The sequence below is a fragment of the Balaenoptera musculus genome, chromosome 8 (assembly GCF_009873245.2).
Source record: "Balaenoptera musculus isolate JJ_BM4_2016_0621 chromosome 8, mBalMus1.pri.v3, whole genome shotgun sequence".
NCBI lineage: Eukaryota > Metazoa > Chordata > Mammalia > Artiodactyla > Balaenopteridae > Balaenoptera > Balaenoptera musculus.
In genome coordinates, this window is record NC_045792.1 from 94,199,225 (window position 1) to 94,219,123 (window position 19,899).

Genomic DNA, 19,899 nt, shown 5'->3' on the forward strand with positions numbered 1-19,899 from the left:
ATCAAGAGGAGTTTTTGTAATATAAAGCAGGACGCCCACACTGATGGTTTTGCACTGGTTTTTGTGACTGTTTCTTACAAAAAGAGAAAGGAACGAAGAATAAATAGTGACCGTGAGGAAAGGTGGTCTTGGTTTGGGGGCAGGGTGGGGAAGCTGGGCCGAGGCAGGAGGCTGGCAAGAGTGAACCGGGGAAGGGGCATTCTGGGTTCTCCCCAACCTTTAGGAGGGACAGAGCCAGGACAGCATCGTCCCGGCAGGCCCGCATTACCACCCCGGGGACAAGGTCCTGCCACCCTCCCTCAGCTTGGCTGGCTCTGCCCCCGCGGACGCCCGGCACAAAGCCCGGCTCCAGCGCCCGGACTTCCCCCTGCCCTGCTAGCCTCCCGGGGGAAGTCCATCCGCCCAGCCCAGCGGTCATTAGGACAGACCATCCGCCGCTTGGCGGCGTGCTAGCCAGGCCTCCAAAAGCATGGGTCAGCGCAGAGGACATGGCCTTGGCTTGGGGGCGCTGCCCACCAGCCAATACCACTTCCCAAAGGCTGCCGTGGCTCCGGGCCTGCCTGGGGCTCCGCGGTTGGGGGCAGGATTCTGCGAAGAGGCACGAACTTCAGCCTCGAGGGATGGAGGCCAGGAGAGGACGGCCCCTCCCTAGTGTCCAGCCTCCCTTCCGCTCGGCCGCGGTTACCAGCAGCACAGCCTTGGGCGCCCAACCCGCTGGGCCTCTCTCCTCGGCTGTGTTAACAGCGGTGGTGCCGTGCTCCGCTGGGCACAGGCCGTGTCCCTGGACGTGTGGCTGCAGGGACAGCTGGGCACGGGGGAGGGCAGCGAGGCCCAGCGTGGGCAGGGCCCGGGGCACAGCAGTCAGAGCTGGGCTGCACCTAAGGACCAACCATCTCGCCCCCTAGACACTCTCTTCCAAGACGGGAAGCGAGTCTGGGGCCGGGGCTGCTTCTCTCCACACCTGTCCCCAGGACACGGGGGCTGCCATTCCTGGGGTGCCGGAGGGAAGGGGGGCGTCGGGTAAAGGACTCACGGGGGGCACACAGGCTGCCGGGCCTGCAGGGGTCTTCGTCTCTGAGGGAGCCAGCTGTCGGCCTCCTCCAGGGCATTTGATGGGGGATGGGCACGAGAGGAGGCGGCTTGCTGAAATATTTCTATTTTTTGCCCCTGCTGAGCTTGAAGGGCACCCAGTCCTACCCAGCCGGGCCTCAGAGGCACCCCAGGCCAGAGGGCCAGAGGGAAGCACCCTGGGGAGGCGGGGAGGGGGGATGAGGGGGCTGAGCCAGGTGCACGTCGGACCCTGGAGGACATGCCAAGTGATGAAGACATGCTTCTCTCTCTTCCTCATCCACAAACCCCGTCACTTACAGGTGGCCTCCATCTGGGGTTACCCGGGTGCCCATCTGTCAGGGCCGGCCTGTGGCTGAGGCCCTTGGCAGCGTGTGGACCCAGGCCAGTTGGGAGAGGGGGCACCTAGGGGCCTTCAGGAGCTGGGGTGGAGGCAGGGCAGCCAAGAGCGAGGCCCGAGGAGAGGCCGTGGCGGCCGGGGCTGAGGACAGGGCCCTGCTACCTGCAGCCCACCTCACAGAAGGCGGAAAGGGAGGTGCCAGGGGTCAAAGACGGACCCCTGCCTGCCAGCCCGCAGCTGCGCTGTGTGTTTAGGGGGCAGAGGGTCCCCTGCATGTGGGGAGCGCCCGCATGGAAGGGAAGGGGCCCAGGGTCAAATTCTAAGGTTTTCCAGGCATGGGCAGAAGCCAAGTTCAGCTGCTTGGGCATTAGACTGGCTGGGGGCCTAGGGAGAGGACAAGGAGGCAGTCCACAGCCTCTCAAGAAAGAAGGGTCTTGTGACAGAGGGGCAGAGAGCCTGGCCTCGGCCGGATGCCTGTGACTCAGGCTCTTCCTTGAGCATCTGTCCAGGGGATCCAGAGGCCGAGAGACCCGTGAATGGGAGGCGTCACCGTGTGGGGGGAAGGATGGGGGGCAGAGGCTCCATCCCTCCCCAGACCTGAGGGCCCAGGAGGTCACAGCGTTCGGGGAGGGCCCAGGAGGAGAGGAAGGCGGCCACTCCTGCCTGCCTGGGGCAGGGTCCTTCCTGCCTTCCGGAACCAAAGGGAAGCCGAGGTCCCCAGGCCTCCCTGCCCCAGAGGGGCCCCCTGGCCCGGCGGGCGGCTACACTTTCTTGGGTTTTCGGCCGACTTGGTAATAGAAGTAAACGCTGATGGCGACAAAAAGGAGGCGGCTGGCCAGGAGCAGCAGGATCCCGAGGGACACGAGGCCCGTCTCGGCTAGCGTGGCAGTGACCACTGTGGGAGAGAGGCCAGGAGGGGACACAGGTCAGAGGTGGGGCTATCCCTTACCCCCAGCACGGGATGCCATGGGCCCCAGGGTGGCTGCCTGACTGGCCCCCGCCCTGAGCTGGGGCATCCTATCAGCTGCCAACCCCATAGATGTGTCTTCTGTGATGCGCCCCACGCGGCAGGTACAGGGGGCGATCATGTGGGCAGAACTGGGTGTGTGCCATCACACCTGTGCTGGGTCCACAAGTGAGCAGTGGATTGTGGGTGCACGGGTGTGTATGCAGGAGGATACAGGCACATATCAGCTACGTGAGCACAGGTGTGCAGGTGTACAGGTCAACCCAGCCACACGCGTCCCTCCCCCTCGCACAGGTTTTCATCACTTCCCAGAAACCAAGTGGCAAGAGTTGGGAGGCCAGGGGCCAAGCTGCCCGCACCCTGTACCCCATCAGCTTCCCCATCACTGCCCACCTCAGGACTCACCCAAGAACTGGACCGAGAAGTAGCAAGCTTCGGTGAGCAGAGTCCATCGGATGATGACCTTCTCAGCCGTGTAGAGAGCGTTCCACATGATCAGGGAGATGCCTGGGGTGGGGGACAGAGAGGGGAGTGGGGGGCGGAGCAGCCTGACCCACCCGCCCCCCTGGGGGACGGGCAGGGGGCCTGGTCCTCCTCCCTCTGACAAAGTAGCCAGGATCCCGGACATGCCCTGCCCCCACTCCCGGTGCTCAAATTAAAACTCATCCGTCATCCAACGTGACCCATAACCCCGTAACACTAGCTCTCCCATTGCGTGGCTGAAGGGCCTGAAGCCATCCCAGTCCCCACCCCCAACCCTACCCCAGAGCTACTGGCGCTGGCCCTTGAATGTCGAGTAGAAGTGCAGTTGGCACAAGGCTGGGGAAACTGGGTTGCAAAGTCGCGGAGGCCTTCTGAAACGGGGACTGGGCCTCAGGAGGTGCGGCTGGAGTCCGGGGCCCACCGTGGGATGTGGGGGAGGGAGGTTTGGCAGGCAGGCTGGATCCATCCCACAGATGACCCTGAATATCAGAGACCGGGAGGAGCTGGGACTTCAGTCTGCGGGTAATAGGGAGCCATAGAATGTTTTGGAGAAGAGGAGGGACACCACCAGTGCTGGGTTTTAAATGCTGTCATTTAGCTTCCTAACAGGCACTGCTGCGTGTGACTCAGGTTGGAGAGGAGACAGAAGTGGTTCAAGTGGGCGGTCCAAGGGTGAGGGTTTTACAGACACTGTGTTGATTTTGCCTCCTCCTCTAGGCTGTGAGGCCCTGGAGGGCGGAGCCTGGGCTTCTTTCATTTCTCTACCCCAATGCCCAGGTGGTGCACTACACACAGCAGGCACTCAATAAGTGCTTTGTCCCAGATGATGCCAAAGACAGAGTCCCAATCCACTGGGGACATTCTACCAGTGGCCACAAGATGGCAGCACACACCCAGCAGAGACAGACTTGGTGGCTGAAGCGTGGGTTCTGAGAAGGGGAGCCCCAGCACAAAGAAGGCTCCCCATGTTCCCTCAGCCCCTATTGGTCCCTCGGCTGCCTATCACCTCCCCAGAGTCTGCCCCAGCAATACTCACTGAGGAGGGCGCCGCCATAGAGGCGGATGGGGGTCTTGCTGGTCACCTGCGCTCCATCAAAGACTGCATCGTAGAGCTGGTCAGGAAAGGTGAGGGCCTGCGGACAGCGGGCGGGAGGCTCAGGGTGAGGGGCTCACTGTGGAAACTTCCCCTGGACATCTCCTTCCTTTCCCCAGTAGCAGCCCAGGGTCAGGACACTGATTGCCCCCGACCCCTCCATACCAGGACAGAAGATCTGAGGTTCCAGGGACAAGGAGTTGGGACCAAGGACCATGGGAGCTAGGATGCTCCAGGGCAGGGCACAGGTGGGGATAAGTGTCAGGAGAACAGGTCATGGAGGCAGCCAGAGAGTCTGGACAGATGGGGCTTCAATATGATGGTCGTGCAGAGAAAGGCAGCAGGGGTCCCAGGGCAGGGGAGGGGGCCAGGTCCCAGGGGTGGGGCAGGGACTCACCATGATGGCAATGCCGGAGAAGAGCACAGCAGAAACAAACTGCCAGACCCTGGGGAGGCGTGGAGAGGAAGGTCAGAGCCAGACCCCTTGCTGCCACCCCAGGCCCCACAGGACCCTTCCCTCTCCAGCCAAGATGCCCAGGGATGGCTGGTCTGGGGGAGGGAATTTGACGGGATGGAACCAAAGACAAGACTACACAGGGGCAAGGCTGATGAGCCCCTCCCCCTAGCCCTGCCCCCCACCAAACTCATAATGCTCACCTGAGCCCCAAAGGCTCCCGAACAGCAAACTTCATCTCATTGCCCAAGACCTGGCTGATCTGTGGACACAGAGGGGTCAGAGGCAACCAGGCTGAACGCAGCTCTGCCTGCCCAGTCTACTCACCCCCTTCCAGAGGCCCCTGGATGCCCAGGTGGCTCTGCTTAGCCAAAGGGTCACCCAGGCCGGGAGGGTCACACTGAGGCACACCCTCTCTTCCTCCTCTTGACACCGGGGCTTATGGGAAGCTGAAAATACAGTGGCTGAGGATGAAAGCTCAGAGGTCTACCAGATGTGGGCTTGAAGGCTGGCTCTGCCACTTATTGGTGTGGCCCTGGGGAAGTCCTTAACCTCTCTGAGCCTCAGTTTCCTCATCTATAAAATGGGTTAATAACTGACCCTATATCTCCCAAGGTAAATAATGCTTATAAAGTAGCCGGTGCCGTAGCAAGCAAATAATAAGCACTCAACTAACTCTAACGATCCATTTTCATTATTGCTACTATTCCTCTGACATATCCATTAGATTCCTAGAAAATATGAGCTAAATCTGGGGGCTCCCTGCAGCTATAATGGGTCTCAGCTATTCTTCTCCCCAAACAGTGGGCCAGATCTGCCTCCCCAAATTGGTGCTCAGAGGCAGACCCCCATGTGGCTGGTTCAAGGCCCCTCCTCCAAGCTCTACCCACCTTGGAGCGGTGGACCTCCCCATCGTCATCCTCCCCGCCCACGCCGAGGATCTTGCGGGTCTTCAGGCGGCTCACAAGGTCCGTCTGGCTGTGCTTCTTCATGAGAGGTGGGGGCTGCTTGGCTGCCATCTTGTCCTGGGGCCCGGCCTCTGTAGGAGGGCTGCAGGGAGACACCAGCCTCAGCCACGGGTCCTGCCCAGCTTCCAGATCTCAGAGGGCAGCCAGACCCCAGCCCAGGGCCTGGGGAGGCCTCCCCGTCAACCTGGGGCAGCAGGTGGACACTGGAGGAGGAATCTGAGGGCCCAAGTTCAGTACTGGGCTCCCCAACCACCCGACTGTGTGATTAAAAAGGGTCAAGTCACTGCCCTCTCCTGGCCTCAGCTTCCTCATCTGTAAAATGCGTTAGGGCAGATGGTCCTAAGGCCTTCCAGCTCCACCAGCCCATCTGGCCTAAGTGGATGTGGTACACCCCAGATGACCAGGCCGGAGCGAGCATTACAGACAGCCCTGGAGGAGGTATAGGCCCAGGACAAGGCATTCAGGCCTGGATAGAGACTGTATCCAAAGGTTCCTGGGGGCAGGGGGTAAACTGGGGTCTGGGTCAGCCTTGCCAGAAGAGGGAAGGGTCTACCCAAGCCTGGGTAGGGCTCCTGAGTTCTGGAGTCCAGGCCGCCATTGAACTTTTGCCCAGACAATTCCTCTGCCCAGCAAGCCCTCCCACCCACCCTCCCAGACAACCTCCCTCTAACCTGCCAGCACTGAAAAGAAGGGGAGGGGGTGACCCCAGGACCCAGCTGAGCCAGAGGAGGGATGGCCAGGAGAGTTGACAGGGCTCTGTGGCAGCAGTCCGGGCCTTGCCCCTCCCTGCTCTCCCCTCACCCCCCTAGGTCTGCCCACGATCCTTGATGGCACCCAACCTCCGGCCTCCCCCCAGCTCCACCTCAGACCAGCTCTTGAGCACCTACTGTGTGCCGGGCAGTGGAGACGCTGATGTGAGTTGAGTGGCCGTCCTCACCTTCAGTCAGAACAAAATCTATGTGGAGGAGACAACAGTGTAAACCACAGTGAGGTAAAGGCTTCCAGAAGCCGGCCCTGAGGGGGCTCCTGTGATCACAGCCGCCCTGCAAGATGGGTACTATTTACACCCATTCTACAGATGAGAAAACCAAGTTCAATGAGGTTCGATAGAAGACCGGGTTGAAAAATGGTAGTACTCCCCACCTTATCACGTGCCGCACCAGTGCTGGGTGCCTCCCATATCCCTGCACCTCTTTCTCACCCACAGCTACTCTCCAGCAAGGCAGGAAAACCACCCCCGATAACAGACAAGGCTCAGAAGTTGCCTATCTCTCAACCAGGGACCTGAGGTGGGCTTGCTGGACCCCCCCCAACCAGGCATCAGACTCAGGTCTTTGTGTGGCCCCCGGCAAGTCTCACCCTCTCAGCCCCAGCCAGAGGCAGGGCACAGAAATGTCCCCAGGTCACCTCCAGTTTTCCAGCCTCTAAGACACTAAGACCCAGTGTCTTAGAACAAAATAGAGCACCCAGCAAATAAATATCAGAACAAAGAATCAAATGGTGGGGTGTTTGGAAAACATGGCTTTACACTGGATGAACTGGGCAGGAAGCATACCAGCTCGAGTTTGGAAATAATGGCCAAGGTCATTACTGGAGGTCTTTAGTGAGTAATGTCCAGGCCCCACTGCCCTCCTAAGCCCCCTGGCCTAGTTCCTCACCTGTAAAACAGGGGCAGCTATGCTTTCCTCTCCCACGTATATACATCCCGGGGAATGGGAGGCGGCGGCTGGTGGTGACCAGGAAGGCAGCTCAATGAATGCCTGATGCTGGTCAGCGGGGGCAGCCGCCCGGGGCAGCAAGGGTTTAACCAGGCTCCTCGGGGGGGCCCGGGCACTGTCACAACACCTCAGCCGCTTGCTATCACCTTCTGGTGAATCCAGGTAGAAGCTATGATCAGCCTGGCGTCCCTCCCACTTGCCAGGTGGACCCGTGGGAGGGTGCCCCCCGGGAGCCAGCAAGCCATTGGCCCCTCACCCATCCCTCCATGAAGGAAGCACCAGGCAAGCTGGTCGCCACCCTTCCTCTTCCGGCCTCCCCTCTGGCCTTTTATTTTTTAATTTGCATACAGTGAAATGAACCTTCTTTGGGGACTGTAGTTATATGAATCTTAGCACATGTATAGATCCAGGTAACCACCGCCTCCAAATCAGGACCCAGGGCAGCTGCATCACCAGTCAGACCCTCCCCTCACCCCTGACCCCAGGCAACCGCCGATCTGTTGTCTGTCACTATAGTTTTGTTTCTGTTTTTTCAAGTGTGTTACATAAATGGAATCATGTAGTATATAACCGTGGAGACCGGCTTCTTTCATTCAGCATCATGCCTTTGAGGCTCATCCAGGCTGCTGTGTATATGGACGGTCCCTTCCTCTCGGCAGGAGAGTGGGAATCAATGTACCAGTACCCGGCGTCAACATACCAGTTCGTTTACCCTGTCACTCACTGAAGGACATCTGAGTTGTTTCAGAGTTTGACAATTATGAATAGAGCTGCTATAAACATTCATGTGCAGGTTTTGGTGTGACCATGAGTTTTCATTCCTCGAAGGTAAATACCTGGGTGTGGAATTATATTGAGTTATATGGTAAATCTACGTTTAACTCTAGAAGAAAGTGCCAGACTGCTTTCCAGAGCAGTGAACCATTTCCGTTTCCCCACAGTGCATGAGTGTTCCCATTCCTCCCCATCCTCGCCAGCACCAGGTATGCTCAGACTTGACTTTAGCCCTTCATATAGGTCTCCATAGTGTTTTAACCCTTCTCACCCAGGTCGGGCAGGCTGCCTGACTCAGTCCTGCTGTGCCCCTATGTTTAGTGAACAAGTCACACTGCTCTGAGCCTCGGTTTTCCCCATCTGTGAAATGGAGCTGTAATTCCCAGCTCCTAGAGATCCAGGGGCAAAAGGAGAAGCTTGGTCAAGAGCACGCAGCACAGCACCTACACATTTAAATGAAAGGACTGCATTTAGTGAGCATGTGCTGTGAGCCATGTAGGGGGTGGTGGGACTGGGTCCCTGCCCTTAAGTAGCTCACAGCCTGAGCGGGGACAGGGATGCTGATCTGTCAGGCACGAATCAGAGCAAGTTGCTTCTCTGAGCCCCAGTCTTCTCATCTGTGAAATGGAAACAACAACCCTTACATCTTCCCTAGGCCTGGTCAAAGCAGAAGCAAAATAATGGACAGAAAGTATTTTATAAAGTGCCAGCTAACTGCCAAAGCCAGAAGAGCTTAGCTGCAGAAGCCATACACTCTGAGTTCAAATCCCAGGGCCACCACTTCTTAGCTGTGTGCCTGTGGGCAAGTCACTTACACTCTCTGTGCCTCAGTCACCCCATCCATAGTTGGGGAGGCAAAGGGTCTTCCCTCATAGGGATGCTGTGAGAATACAAGATGTGACCTCCGTGAAGAGCGTAGGGTAGTGCCTGGCCCGTACCAAGTGCTTGGTTGACGTGGGCACTTAGACACAGACACCCCCTCCTCCCCACGTCCCCCATGTGGCAGGGGCTCCGGGGTGGAGGCCAGGGAGGATCAGGAGAGGGGCCTAACTAGCATTTCCTAACGTCTCCACCCTTTGGGCAAAGCCCCCAGACCTCAATCCCATGGCGTAAGGCTGACACTCGGGCCACAGCACACCAGGCCTGGGCTGTGTCAGCGACCCCCGCTCAGAGGGTCGGTTGCCCTCCTCTGCCCGATGGTCCCTCCCCACCAACACAGGCACAGACCTCCCCTCGGCACCACAGGCCCAGGGCTGGTACAGAAGGGGGGCTACAGGGTCCTGGGCTCCATTTGACGTCCGGTATCACTCAGGCACAGCCATCAGGTGCCTGGGCTGGTGGGACCCACTGCGGCCGTCCCCAGAGCCCAGAGCCCAGCAGCAAGCTCACCACCAACAAAGGGCCCTACGGCCTCCCAGGGAAAGTGAGATCTTAAACATTATCTCCAGGGAGCAGGGTCCCCAGCACCTGGCCCTACAGAGTTAAGTGCTCTGAGACCTGCGTCCTATTGCTCCTTCACCCGCAGGACTGGACCCCACCTGGAGAGGGCAGGCGGGCAGCTGCCACACTCACACACTCACATACACACACACACGCACGTGTGCGCACAGCAGCGCCTAAGCACCCCACCGCCGAGACACACCACACACCCCCTCTGATCTGCCCATGAACTTTCCTCCCTTTCAAGGTCACTCCAGGTAGGACTGGCCCCATTTTAACCTAAGAGAGGACAGAGGACAGCTCCCCCACTCCCTCCTTGTACCCCAGCTGAACACTGGCTTTGGGACAGCCAGACCTGGGTTCAAATCCTGGTTCTGTAGGACACCGCAGCTCTCCCAGCCTCAGTTTCTGCCCCTGTGCAATGGGGCTAATGAGAAGGCCCACGCTGCAGAAGGGCTGGAGGAGAGAGATAACAGGCGATACCTCGTGGCAAAGTGCCCTGCCCGGGGCCAGGCAGGGCCCCGCTCCTTCTCCTTCCCTCTCCTCACTCAGCCGTGCACAGTGGAAAAAGCCTGCCTGTCACAGCCGTCATGCTTCCATTCCCAGGCCCCACTGCCTCCTGAAGGGCCCCCCGGGTGCCAGGCTGGTGCCAGGCTGCCCAAGGCTAGGGGAAGTGCTGGGAGGAGGGCTGCCCTTGCTCCTAGATGCTCACTTGGGAGGCCCTGCCAGGCAAGGAGAAGGGAAAATGCGGCTTGCAGCCCCCAGACCCAGTGTTCACGACCCTCTGCATTCTGCCCCTGGCCAGCCTCTCTGACCTCAATTCCCAGTAAACTGGGAAATCACTGTCCTTTGAACAGTTGTTCTCCCTTCTGAACCACTGCCTTCCACTCCCTCCATCCCGATGGCCCCTGTTCCTCAGGGTCTTTGCACGCCCCCTCCTCCAGGGAGCCTTCCCAGGGCACAGTGCCCCTCCCCTCTCTGGACCCTCAGTGGCGGCCAGGGCCACTTCCGGCCCATCCTCCTCATCATTTCAGGGCCAGCTGGCCTCCCCGAGACCCAGTGATCTGAAGGCAGGGCTGGTATTGTGCCCACCTGAGAACCTCCCCGCTGGCCCCGCTGGGACACAGAGGCACTCTGGCAGCAGAGGCGAATGAGGGATGGTCAGGCCAAGGCAAGCAGGTCTCCCTAACTCTACCCACAACACTCAGGATCACACTCAGTTAGACCTGGCAGGGCCCAAGGGGAGGCTCTGCCCCACACACACGCTGGACAGGCCAGAGAGCTGAGGCCCAGAGCAGGCGAGCTCTGCCCCAGGCCACACATGAGCCGGTGACACAGGAGAGCAGGGAAGGAGCTTTGTGGTCAGGCAGAGCTGGGTTCCAATCCGGTACCTCCTCTGGCCAGGTGACCGTGCGCAAGCAGGTCAGGGGGTGCTGAAGACTCCAGGAGAGTAGGTGGGGTTTTCCCTGGCATCTGGGGTGCCCAGGAGATGACTGGAGGCTGGGTGAGAACGTTGGGTGAGACCCCACTACCACCTCAGAGAGCTGCAGCCATCTCTAGGTGAGTGCCACGGGGCAGGGGTTACTGATGGTTTTGTTCACCTGGCCGGGACAGCTCCAGGCATGGGAGGAGCTCAACGAAAATTCGGGACAGAGTAAAGTTGGGGGAAGGGTTTCAGGCCCCCTGCTGGCCAAGATCTGACCCCCGTGTAGCCCCTTCCTCCTTCCTCATCTGAGGCCAGAAAAGAACATCCCCAAAGAGCTCCTAGCGGCGGCAAGACAGAAGGGGCCATGATGGCACAGAGGCCAAGCAGAGCCTCGAGATTGGACCAGGAAGCGAAGGGCTCATGAGGGGACGGGAGGAGCGCGTTACAGGTGTCAGGGGAGGGGCGGGGGCGGGCATATACTTAATGATGAGGCACACTTGGACTCAAACCCCCAACTCTTTCTCTGAATTGTTCTGTGACCTCAGGAAAGTTACTTAACCTCTCTGAGCCTCCATTTCCTCATTTGTGAAACCACACGACGACTTCTTAGCTCACAGGGTTGTGTGATCAGACAGACTGAGAAAAGGCAGTGGAGGGGCCTGGTCCCTGGTATGCGCTCCCCGAAGGACAGCAATTAACAACACTAAAGGGGTGGCTGTCCAGGCGCTGCCCTGGCAGCAGAGCCGATGGGGCTGAGACATCTTTCCCAAGCCAGTCCTGGAGGACCTCTCCCAACCCCCCTGTAGCCTTCCCAGGAAGCCTGGTTTCCATAGAAGCAGATGGACTGCAGAGCTGTCCCCTTCATGGAGAATGTGCCACCATGAGGGCTGGCTTAGGAGGGGCTGGGGGAGAGGAAAGGGCCTGGGGCCCAGAGCACCCACCAGCCGCCGGGCCTCCGGTGTTTCAGGGGGGAGTCATTGCTGTTGAGTGTCAGAGCCAAGAACCGCTTCCTTTGCAAACAAGACCCTCTGCTGGAGGGACAGCATACCTGTCCCTCCCCATCTGGTAAGAAGAAATGCCCCCAAAACTTCCTCCCAAGGAAAGGGGGCAGGGGACAAGTACTTCTAGACCAGGAATTCCGTGTAACCCCCATAGCCCTATGAGAACAGCTGTACTATGACTCCCATTTTACAGATGAGGAAACTAAGGCCCAAGTGACTTACGTATGTGTCTCTTGGGGGTAAGTGGCAGAGCCGAAATTCAAACTAAGTTAACTGTGCCTAACTGGATATTCAGAGAGGAGCTGGTGTGTGTGCACGCGTGTGCATGAGCGCACGTGTACATGTGCGTGTGGTGGGGGTGTGGTGTGGTGAACATGACACCCAAAAAGAACTAAGCTCTAAGCCATCTTCCCCATCGCATCTCCCCGTGAAAGTCCCTGGCAGGTTGCCAGCATCTGAACCCCTCCCTGGGGTCCAGCCTCCCTTGGATTAAGGCCCTGTGACTCCAGCAGGACCTGGGAAGGGCTACAAGGAGACCCATTGTTCAGTTATCATGTTGGTGCAAAATAGCTGGAAATGGGGTCTGGGACGGGCAGCAGAGGAGTGGGGGCAGTGAGAGACGGAGCCTCCCGGCCCTGGGCAGAGGGAAGGGGAGGCAGGGAGAGCCCCAGCAAGGGGACCATGGGGGCTGGAGGGTCCAGAGCCTGCATCATCCTTCCTGTGGTCCCTTCCTGGGGCAGCCCATCAGCCCCTTGGGCGAGATGGGGTCTAAAGAACCGCCAGCCCAGAACCCTCCACCGGGGCCCTCAGGCAGAGTGAATTTCAAATCTCAAGGTCCAAATCTCTGTATCATTAGTCCTGTGTCTTTGGGTAGATTAACTTCCTGGAGCCTCCATTCCTTCACTGTAAATGGGGTGACAATGCCTGACATACTAGGTTGTCAGCAGGGTTGGACTAAACTAGGAAGTCACACAGCTGCATCACCGACATTATCACAGTGGCCTCTGGGGTGCAGGTTTTGCCGGGTGGGCGTTTCCTCAGGGTACACGGGCTAAGGGAAGAAGCTGAGGCGAGGCTGCCACGTGGCAGGGCTTCCTTGCAGTGTGTCCCTCGAGAGCAGAGTGCAATTATTCTAAAGGCCAGCCTGCCTTAGGCGGCCTTGTCTCTCAAGTAGCCGGTGAGCCAGTGGAAGGTGGGGCTGCATCATCCATCTCTCTCTGTACCAGCATCACCGGGCTCAGGGCTCTGTGTCAAGGGCAAGGATGACAGAGTAGAACTGGCGGGGGAGAAGAAAGAACACGATGCGAACCTGCTGGGGTACAAACCAGTCCCCGTGACAAAGCTCTGTAGTCAAGAAAGGGATTCCACACCCCATTTCCAAGAACTCCAGGAACACAGGAGCTGGCAATGGAAGGTTTGACTGAAGCTGGAAGGCTGAGCCCTGAGTCACTGGGCTGGGAGACAGGACAGCTGAGGTCACCAACAGATTCTGCCATCACAGGTAAGCCAGGGCCGGGCTCTGGGACTCAGCTTCCTCCCCTGAAAAATGGAAGTGTGGTCTCCAGGGCCCCTCCTGGCTGTGATATTCCTGATCTGGCTTCCAAACCTTGTCACTCACCAGCCGCACTCCAGCAAAGACCCCAGCACAAGCTGCCCCGCCCCCAAGTCCTACCACCTCTCTCACTGGCTCTGGAAACACACATTTTGCTATTTCTCTACCAGTTCTCTTTCTTTCGAAGCTGCCTAATTTCCAGAAGGACAGAGGAAAGCCCACATTTTCATCACAAATATCTCCAAGCCCTCAGGGACAGAAAAAATAAACATTCCCTGCTGTGTTGGAGAGGGTGAGAGGGCAGGGCAGGACAAGGGGCAAGAAGGAGGGGACATCCCTGGGGGCCTCACCCTCTGAAACTGCTGTGTGGGCAAGGGGGTGTCCAGGCCTCGGATGGCCATCCACTGCCACACAGAAGTCACTGAGAGGGGCTTCTCTGTCCCTACTGTCACTCACAAAGGGCAGAACACATGGAGAATTCCTGTCCTTTCCAACCCAGGAGTGGGCCAGCCTCCCCCTCAGCGCAGCGACCACATCAGGGCCCTCAAAGGCAGCTGGTGCTTCCAGATCCCATGGGGCCATGGTTATTGGGACATTCTGGCTTCCAGATCCCATGAGGCCAGAGCTCTTGTGAAAAGGCAGTGGCCATATCCCTCTCCCCTCCCACTCCTTCCACCTCCCCCACGCCTGTAGATGCCCAGAAACTTGGAGAGGAGGAGAGAAGGGTGGGAAGGGAGTTTCTGTGAAGAGATGCCCCACAATTTTGAGCCAACTTTTTCATAAGCAAGTAGTTATTTGCCCTTTGGGTGGGTTGGGGGAGGCAAGCGGAAGGATCCCTGTCCTTTTCCCAGTACCCTGATGGGGCAGAACCACAGTCCAGAACTAACCATCTCCCCCAGGGTTTGGGGGGCTCTGGCATGACTCAAAAGGCCTGTGCTGATATCCTGGCTCCACCACTTATTAGCTGCATGGCCTTGGGCCAGTGATACTACCTCTCTGGGCCTCAGTTTCCTCTTCTGTTAAATGGGTGTAATAATGACACCCACCTCCCACTGATGAGAAGATGCACAAAAAACTCCTAAAACAATTCCTGTTTATAGTGAACGCTCAAAAATAATGTTGCTCTTATTTTCAGACAAGGAAATTCAACTTCTTTGCCTCAGTTTCCCCCTTGACCATACCAACTTCAGAACAGGTCCCCCTGTAGAAGCCACATGTGGATACAGAGTGGGGTGCTTACAAGGGAGTGGCCACAGGAAGGAAATGGGAAGAGAGAGAACTAGGGTCACTCTGGCTCAGGAGGAAGATGCTGCCCTGAGTGTACTGACAACAGGTGGGCAAGGGGAACCTGGGAAGGGGGCTGGCAACAGGCTGCAGAATATGGAGCGCCCTGGGGTACTAAGCCTGGGTGGCTCCCCTCCATATCCCCAGCACTTGGCCAGGCCTGGCCTGGGGAGGGGCACAACCATTGTTGTGAATAAATGGTTGAGATGCAGGGGGAAGGGAAAATTATTACGGGCTAGGAGTCAGAACATTAGGCACCCCACCCTGCAGTTGCCACTCCTAGGCAGCTTGCCCTGGGGTTACTTATGCTATCTCTGAGCATCACCTCCCTCATCTGTGAAATGGGGAGGCTTATCCCCTCTCAGCCAGCCTTGTCTCCTGTGTCTTCCCCACCCGCTCACTCTACCCTAGCTACACTGGCTCCTTACAGTTCCTCAAATACAGCGGGCACATTCCAGCCTCAGGGCCTTTGCACAGGCTGTTCTCAGCCAGATCTTTAGTCCCTGAAGCTATCCCCACAGCTCACTCCCTCAAAACTTTAGCTCGTAAGTCACCTCCTCAGGGAGACCTCCCTGACCACCCTATTTAAAATGGCGACCTCACCCCTGGCCTCAACACCCCCCAACACTCAACTTTTCCCCCTCACCTCCCAATATACTATATAATTTGCTTATTTACTTTATTAGTTATTTGCCCCTCCCCCACTGTAAGTGTCAGCTCCAGAAGGGCAAGAATCTTTTAATTTTGTTCACAGCTGTCTCTCAGGGCCTAGGACTGTATCTGGCACTTTGTTCATTAAATCATTTTTGGCCTAGCCCTCACAAACATTTTGTTCAATAAATGAAAGAAAGTAAAGAACAGTTCAGGGCTGTGTGAATATCACAGGTCACTGTCAATTCCACTGTTCCTCCCACCCCCAGCCCCTGAACTGGCAGGCCCTTCCTCCAGCAGACACAGAGGGGGGCTACCATAAGATCTTGGGGGAGGGGAGGCAGTTGAGTGTGGGGTTAGAGAACTTGGGGTGCTGGTGGCGGGCCTGAGCTGTGGATCCAGGAGGTACTGACAGCCAAACATGGGTGGAAGGCTTTGGGCCTCAGCCCTCCACTCCAAATTTAGGACAGATTAAGCTGACAGCAGGTGGGCAGAAAAGGAGAAGTCAGGTCGGCTAGTTCCCAAGACAATGGGGCCAGGAGGGCACCTTGGGGGGCAGAGGGCCCCTTTTACAGACGGGATAACAGAGGCCTGGAGAATACGTAGTCTTATTTACTAACAACCCAACAAGAAAAATCTTTGCTCCCCCTGGGCTAAGTGTGAGGCCCGGCTAAAAAATGGACTCTGCCTCCCCCTGGCTCTCCAACAACCCTCTCACCTCCCTCTCCATCCCCCACCCCTCCCCCCATCCCCCATCCCTGTGTCCCTGTCCCTCCCCACCCCCCACCCCTCCCCCATCCCCCATCCCTGTGTCCCTGGCACTGCGAGCTGGAGGAAGAGAGGGCATCAGCTCCCTCTCCACAGGCCACCAACACTGGAGGTCCAAGAGGCCTCTCAGTTGGGGTGGGCATGCCTGCAGCCCCGGTGCCTTCTCCCCGCAGGGCAGCCCCACCGGGAAAAGTTTGTCTGAAGGAAATCAACCAGGAAGTGCAGGGCGGTGGGGCGGTGCGGCGGCGAGGCGGCCTTGGCCGTCGACGCTGGGCTCTGGGCTACAGAGACGCCCCAGGGTTCTCGGCCTCCACCCTCCACCCGGCTCCCGCCCCCGTCCCCTTCGCTCCCGCGTAGAAATCCGCTCCCCCCGGGGCCTCGAGGAGGCGGCGGGAGCCCGGGACGGGGTAGGGGCGGGGGAGGGCGGAGCGAGAGGACGCCGAGCTAGGTCCCAACCGTGATAGGGGCGTCGGGGGTGGGCGAGGCGTCCTGGCGGTTCCCCTACGGACCCCCGGAGTGGGTACGAGTATACCGCCCAAGGCAGGCAGTCCCAGGCTATTCAGCGCCAGGACAATGGCACCACGCTGCCCCCGTCCGCTGAGCGCGCGGCTTGGGAGAGAGTGGGGAGCGTCGGTCTCCACCTGTCCATCCCCTAACCTCCTCCCAACAACTGGGGCTTAGCCTCGGCTGCCGCTTCTGCTCCCCCCACCCCTGGAGGCTGGGGTCTCCCGGTCTTGCTCCTCCCCCCTCCAATGTGTCCTTTATCTCCCAGCTCCAGATACCCACCCACTTTCATAGAGGGCTGGGGGCTCCAGGCGGGAGCTCCTGGCTGTCCGGACGCCTGCGGTGCTCTGGCCCAGCACTCCCGCCCCCACGGTCTCCCGAACCAGAAGGTCGGGCCAGACTTATGGGCAGCGGGAACCCCGCCACCTTCAACCTCGACCCAGCAGGGGGCGAGGAAGGGGACTCGCAAGTTTGTGCCGCACACACCCCGGACCCGGGAACAATGGAGGGAGGACGGGCACAGGGATGGAGGGGGGAGGGGACAGAGAACCGAGCGCGGGGACCGAGTCAGACCCCAGGGAGGGAGAAAATGCTTTCCGCTCGGTTTCTCCCTCGCTCCGAAGCGGAGAGCGCGAGCCCAAGAGGCGGAGGCGGAGGGCGGAATAAACCGTCCTAGAGGGAGGAGACGGCGGAGGGAGGAAGCCGGGGGAGAGAGGGAAACCGAGTCAGAGGAAAGGGAGCAAGCGGAGAGCGCGAAGGAGAGGACCTGAAGGGGCTGCGGGACGGCGCCCGGGAGAACCGCGGAGGGGGGAATCCCTGGAGTCCCGGCAGAACCCTCCAGCGCCAAGAGGTGCTGGGGCGCCCGATTCGCGCGCACGGGGTCCTCTCTGTCCTCGGCGGTCCCTGCGGCCGCAGGAGCCCCAGTGGGCTGCGCTGCGCAGGCACCGGCCAGCTGGCGGCGGGAAGGGAAAGTGCGAGGCTCCGAAGCGGCGGCGGGGAGCAGAACTTACGTTCCTAGCGCCTGCTGGCGCCGGCGCTGCGCGGAGCTGGCGTGCCAGGGGGACTCTCGGGCCCTCGGGCGACTCACATCGCGCCGCCCGCGCCGGGCAGGGCAGGGCCGGCTGGACTGCGCGCGGGGCCCAGCGCGGCGGGGCTTTGCCCGAGTCTGGCGGCCCGAGCTGGTCCCTCCTCTCAGTTTCGTGCACAAGCCAATGGCGCGCCGTCCCCTCCCACGCGCCGCGCTGCCTAGCCCCCGAGGGTGGCCGCCGGGGCGGGCGGGAGAGAAGGGTTGGGGCGACTGGGCCCACGGGCTCCCCAGCCGAGGCTTTCCCGGAGATCGCCTGCGGGGGGCGCGCTCACGCCCCGGGGGAAGGCGGTTGGGAATCCGAACAGAGGGCTCGCGCCGCCCAGGGAGACTTTTCGTGGCAAATTCTCAAGACTGCGCCCCTTTCGTGAGACTATCAACACCCTCATAGGTTGGCAAGCCACCTTGTCTTAAATATCCCTGGGGTATCGCCTGGGGCCTAGGCCAGTGTCTAAAACGGAAAGGAATGCTTTGGCTGGTAGATACCCAAGTGTGTAATAACACAGTTACACAACAATGGTCCCCGTCTGCTGAGCGCCCGCTCCGTGCCAGGCACCATGTGCTGAAGGAATTACAAGTATTAACTCGTGATTCTCACAACTACCTATGAGGCCGGGATGATTGATCCCATTTTACAGACGGTGGTCGTTAATGTTTGCTTTCATTTAGTCTTCTGGCTTCCAGCCTAGGCTCACCCTTTCTAGTCCCCCCTAGCTTGGTGTGACTTTGTCAAGTAACATGACACCATCAACCCCCCTCCCCACCACACACACACACGCACACACATGCACACCTTCATCCTCCAGCCTAAAATCCAGCCTCAGCTATGTTGCTATAAATTGCACTGTCAAGGGACAAAGATCTTAGCTGGGGCTCATTGGCACGTGGGGGAGGGAGGAGGCACAGTGGCGAGACCTTTTGTGTCCGCACATCCTGTGGAGGGCAAGGGGGGTGAGAATGGAGTTTGGGGGTCCTGGAGGCTCTCTGGGAGCCTTTCAGCCTAAAACAACTAGATTTCTACAGCAATTCCCCCCCCCCCAAGATTCTGAGCTCATTTCAATCCTTTGTGACTAGTAATATATTTCCCCACCCCAACTCCCACCAACCTCCTTCCTAGAAAAGAACACCTGCATCTCTTTATCTTGGCTGATGGTCACAATGGGAGGGGGGTGGAGGAAAGAGGAAGGCGAGGTTGATGACAAGCTCCATTTCACAAGATAAGCAAAGGGGGCAGAGAAAGGTGAGTGGTTCCCCAGGCTTCTACCTGTACCTTAAGAGTTGATCAAGCAGGCTCTGGAAGCAGACTGCCCAGGTCCAAATCCTGGCTCAGGCTTTTGGAAACTGTGTGGCCATGGGCAAGTAACTTAACCTCTAGGTGTCTGGTTTTCTCAGTGTACAAAATGGGGGCAACCAATAGTAGGAACACCTATGGTTGTTGTGGAGATTTAAATGGCAGCAGCTCATGCTTATTGGGTGCTGACTGTACCAGGTGCTCAGGGCTGGTGTGCCAAGCAGACTCCCATTGCCCTTCCCGGAGCTGTGACTGGGCAGGAGAGGCTATGCCCTTTACACAGAAGTAAACAGGAAGTGCCTGGCTTATAGTAAGCACCCAGTGACGGTTAGCTGTCTGATTACCAAGGTAACACTCTGATCCTGAGGCAGTGCTGTGGCCCACAGTGCCACCATCCCTGCTCCCAGCCAGTGATAGCCAATAATGAATGAATGAGTGAATGAATGAATGAGTGAATGAATATGACTACAGATCAGGATTGTTCCTAGCTTTGTTGGGTGAAGCACAGACCCAAAATCCACCTGACTGAAGTCTCAGGGCTTGATAGTAGTCTTTGTGACAATTCAGAGTCTCAACTCACTGCCTTAACAGAGCTGGCTCAAGCAGGGATGATGAATTCATTTGTTACTCCTTCTGCCTTCCCAGCATTCTGGGCTCTGGCTTGCTGAAGGGCAGGCACCAGCCTCACTTGTGTGCAGTGTTACCCCTGATTGCCCCCCTGACTAGGAGACACAACTAGTGCTCCCCTAGGTGTGACTACTGGATATACCCGAGAGCCTGACTTTTATCAATAGACAGAGGGACTTTATAACAATTGCTCCAAGATCTCCAACACAGAAGGGGCTGCTTTAGTAGTAGTGAGTACCCTGTCACTAGCAGCATGCAAGCAGAAGCCAAGGAAGAGTTGATGAGGGTGCTAGAGGAGGGGTTCATGCCTTAGGTGGTGTTTGATGTGGATAAACCTTGAGCTCTGGGTGACTTGATTCTGTGTTCTTGTTTCCCAAGCCCATCAGATGGGAGGGTGTGAGCACAA

At 58.4% G+C, this 19,899-nt stretch overlaps 1 protein-coding gene across 3 annotated transcripts; it reads right to left on the reverse strand.

The window, feature by feature from the left end:
* Positions 1-44: 44 nt before the first annotated feature.
* Positions 45-17,725, reverse strand: TP53I11 (tumor protein p53 inducible protein 11). Of its 3 annotated transcripts, none has more exons than XM_036860755.1 (8): positions 17,502-17,725; positions 6,261-6,328; positions 5,296-5,455; positions 4,609-4,667; positions 4,349-4,397; positions 3,895-3,991; positions 2,781-2,882; positions 45-2,303 (listed from the first exon to the last, which is right to left on the reverse strand). In XM_036860755.1, the coding sequence occupies exons 3-8, from the start codon at positions 5,422-5,424 to the stop codon at positions 2,170-2,172; spliced, it is 570 nt and encodes a 189-aa protein (XP_036716650.1). In that variant the 5' UTR covers positions 5,425-5,455; positions 6,261-6,328; positions 17,502-17,725; the 3' UTR covers positions 45-2,169. The 3 variants fall into 3 exon arrangements, with proteins under 3 accessions (XP_036716650.1, XP_036716651.1, XP_036716652.1); XM_036860756.1 differs by lacking the exon at positions 17,502-17,725 and adding an exon at positions 17,258-17,421; XM_036860757.1 differs by lacking the exon at positions 17,502-17,725 and adding an exon at positions 8,404-8,422.
* Positions 17,726-19,899: the final 2,174 nt, after the last annotated feature.